The sequence below is a fragment of the Echinops telfairi genome, unplaced genomic scaffold (assembly GCF_000313985.2).
Source record: "Echinops telfairi isolate 266 unplaced genomic scaffold, ASM31398v2 ScPeMD7_5868;HRSCAF=6743_1, whole genome shotgun sequence".
Taxonomy (NCBI): domain Eukaryota; kingdom Metazoa; phylum Chordata; class Mammalia; order Afrosoricida; family Tenrecidae; genus Echinops; species Echinops telfairi.
The window spans coordinates 10033333-10036921 of record NW_022109768.1 but is presented as its reverse complement, the minus strand read 5'-3'; the positions used below and the strand labels follow the sequence as shown (position 1 = coordinate 10036921).

The 3589-nt window shown below is 49.7% G+C and overlaps 1 protein-coding gene across 1 annotated transcript in view; it reads left to right on the top strand.

The window, feature by feature from the left end:
* Positions 1 to 3589, top strand: part of ARHGAP10 (Rho GTPase activating protein 10) — a 275523-nt gene that overhangs the window by 263742 nt on the left and 8192 nt on the right. Inside the window, exon 20 of the mRNA XM_030887201.2 lies at positions 1042 to 1133. Within this exon, the coding sequence (XP_030743061.2) occupies positions 1042 to 1133 (92 nt within the window). The remainder of the gene's footprint in view (positions 1 to 1041; positions 1134 to 3589) is intronic.

The window sequence follows — 3589 nt, the reverse complement described above, 5'->3', positions numbered from 1 at the left end:
TTTCCCTTTAGAAACCCCTCGGGCAGTATTCTCCTCTGTCCTGGAGGTTTGCCATGAGTGGAATCGACTCAGTGGCAGTGGGTTTGGTTCGGGTCTTTTTCCAGCGCCGTGCCTTAGTTGCGTGGCAGACACACTCTCAGGAGAAATCTGACTTGCTTGAGTATGGCTTGACCCTACCATGTCATTCTGGTTCTGGCTATGCATTGACGGAGCTAGTTCTTTATGAGGAATTCGTTCTATGTGATGACAGAGCATATGCCTTATTACACAGGGAGGCAAGCTCGGCATTGGGGACATTTTGGAACTTGGTCAGTGAATGGGCTGTCAGCAAATCCTCCTCCCAGGTAGCAAGCTGAGGGTCTTACCATCAGCCTCGTGGCCTGCTCCAGCGAGGCGGGCTGTTTCCTTTTACTTAGTTTGGGTCTAAACACATGCTTGGTTTCCATCCCTCTTTGTTAGACTCCTTCCTCCCCGCCTGGGAGGTTTTGAAAGGTGGTAGGAAGCAGAGCATGGTGCCCCTCTCTGTGGGATGCGAGCGGAGACCTAAATAAAGAAAACCCAAACAAGCCCCTCCCAGTGCGGGACAGGAAGCAGATTGCTGGTCCAGATGGATTTGTGTCAGTGGTTCATTGCTGGGCCATTAGTGCATGTGTGCGCACCTCTCCCTCCGCTGGTTCTTCTGTCTCAAGATACCGGTGCTGCTCTTAATAGACAACGTGAAGTGCTTAGACCGCCAGCATGCCCTGTAGTTCTGCTAATGCTGACTGAGAGGAAAGGGCACCCCACCAGGCAGAGTGGAGAATTAGGTGAAGAGGTTTGGTGAAAGTCGCTTAGAGAGGCTCCCTAAAGGAAGGTTTGGGTTGCAACCCTTCATTTACTCGAAAGCCAAATGCTGTAGCGGCGCCTGATGTTCCTTCCCCTCCTGATGTTGCGCACCCCTGGTGACAGAGGGGTGCCATTTGGGAGTGGGGCGGTGGGAGCAGCGAGGCTCTCTCTGGGATCACCGCTTTGTAACGGGTGTCTCTGCCGCTCTCTTTTCAGCACCACCGGTCGGAAGGCCCGTGCGGTGTACCCTTGCCAGGCTGAACACAGCTCGGAGTTATCTTTTGAAATCGGAGCCATTTTTGAGGATGGTAAGTGTGAGTGGGAGATTTGGCTGGGGTATGTTTTGTCACTCCACACGTCTGTACCACAGAAGCAGCAGTCTCCGGTGGTCATGTTGTCAGGGCCACGATTGTACCTCCCCCCCCCCACACACACACACACACACACAACACAGGGACAGAAGAGAGCTGACCCACTTGTCCCCGAGGAATCGAAAGGCCATGGGGCTGTGTCTTGATGGCGGAACGGCTGCTCCTGCTTTTGTCTGTGTTGTCTCCCACCCCCTTTACTCTTGCCGGTCTCCACTGACGGCTTCTTTCTCCCACCATACAGAGAAACGTGTGCCACTTGGAATTCATAAGTATTTGGTCGGCTTCCTTTGTTTTCCTCGCCCAGACTTCTCTACTCAGCCTTCAGGACTTTCTAAAGTCAAGTTGCCAGAGAAGAGTACTATGCTAGGACATTTTTGATGTATAATGAACGCCCTGACTGCTTTTGGAGCCCCGGTGGTGTGGCAGTTACAAGTCGGGCTGCTCACGGCGAGGTCAGCAGTTTGAAACCACCAGCTGCTCTGCTGGAGAAAGACGGGCTTTCTACTCCTGGAAACTCACGGGGGCAATGCCACCCTGCCCGATAGGGTTGCCATGAGTTGGCATTGTCTCCACCGGAGTGAAGCTTTATTTTTTTGCATTTCCTGTTTTTGGCACCTCCTGTGGCTTGTTCAGATCTGAACAGAGCATGGATCTCAGATAGGAGTGTTGACTTTGCTGGGGAGACGGGTGAGATTTTTCACATGAGGATTGCATATTCATACACAAACCTTTACGAGATAAGCCTGCCTCTACAGCTCACAGGTTTCTTCTGTAGTTCAGAGTCCGTCATTTTCTTTCCCTTTCGATTTCTCCCCTCCCTATGATAAAATTGCTCATTATGAAATTCCTTGGTTGCTGTGGAAACAGTGACATTGTGTCTGGGTGGAGCTCCCTAAAAGATTGGGGGCAGCAGTGAGAAGGTTAGGTGCTTGGAGTGGAGTGGTTGACCAGTCAGCACGCTGGGACTCTGTGGAAGACAGCAACGCAGTGCCTCGTCTCCACGACGCGTTGGCTGATGATGGTTTTTGGAAAGCAAGCCGCCCTCTTTTGAATATGTGTATCTGTATATGTTGGAAAACAAACAACAACACAAACATACAACAGAAGTACACTTGGTGGAGAAATTTTGTTTTTGGAGTAGAAGCAAGATCATCTCCCTGTTACCAAAACACATAATCAATCTTGCCAGGAAATTGTGGTAAAATTGCTTCCCAAGTTGGCACACCATATGGCAGGCGAGATGGGAGCATTGAAATGCACTCGCTAGAAAAATAATGATGCGTTTGCATCATCCCCGTGATTCTTGGGAATGGGGTTATCGAGGAGCCTCTAAGCCCCTTGTGCAGTATTTGTGTGATTCTTACCTCTGCAGAAGGGACATTTGGGAATCATGCAAATGGATTGAGCCCACACACTAATGTGTCGAGGTACGGAGCCCTGGTGAAGCATTGGTTAAGCGCTTGACTGTCAACCACGTGTTTATGGTTCAAACCCACTGGGCAGCTACACCAGAAAAAAATCTGCTTCCATAAAAACGTTGGTGAACAATTTAAAATCCTGAGGGAAAGTTCTCTGTGACATGGGACTACTGAGTCGGAATCGACTCAGAGGCAGCCCAGACTAGCAACCCCGAGGGATAGCTCCCAACCAAACCAGACTCGTCACCACTGAGTGGATTCCAACTCACAGTGAGCTTCAGGATTGGTTAATTCCGCATCTCAAGGACTTCCTCTGGGACCACAGTATTTCTGGGTCTCTGCTCTACTGTTACCAGCTTGTGTTTATGCCGGGTTGGTTTCTCTGCTGGGGACAAAGTGGCGGCCACCATTCTGGGCATTGTGACCACGCTCAGCAGAGTCAGGGTGCTTTGTTAATATGTGTCTTTTTAAAAAGAACTTTGAGAACTTTTACAGAAACGTCCTCCTTCACCTCCCTTTTTAGCCAGAACTGTTATGTTCACCTGAACTGTGATAGATGGATCAATTGATTCACTAGACATCCATCACAGCCCAAGACTTTGACCAGTCAGAACACTGGCCATGGGGACACTTGTTCTGGACTCCTTGCCATATGAATCAAGGTCAACATGTAAACCACATTTGGCTGTGACGTGTCTGACACAGAGGACATGCATCACCAGCTTCATAAGGCCCGAATGACTTCCGATGCTAGTTGCCATCAAGTGGAGTCTGACTCTGAGCAACTCCAGGTGTGCGAAGTCCACCTTGCCCACACGTTTTTTCATGACCATGACCTTCTGGAAGCATATTGCTAGGCTTTTTCTGAGGTGCCTTGTAGATAGTTGCTGAGCATTTATCCCTGTGTGCAAATCAGGAAGTCGGCCAAGGACTTATGGAAATCAAAATATTTCTCTCTCTCTCTCTCTCTCTCTC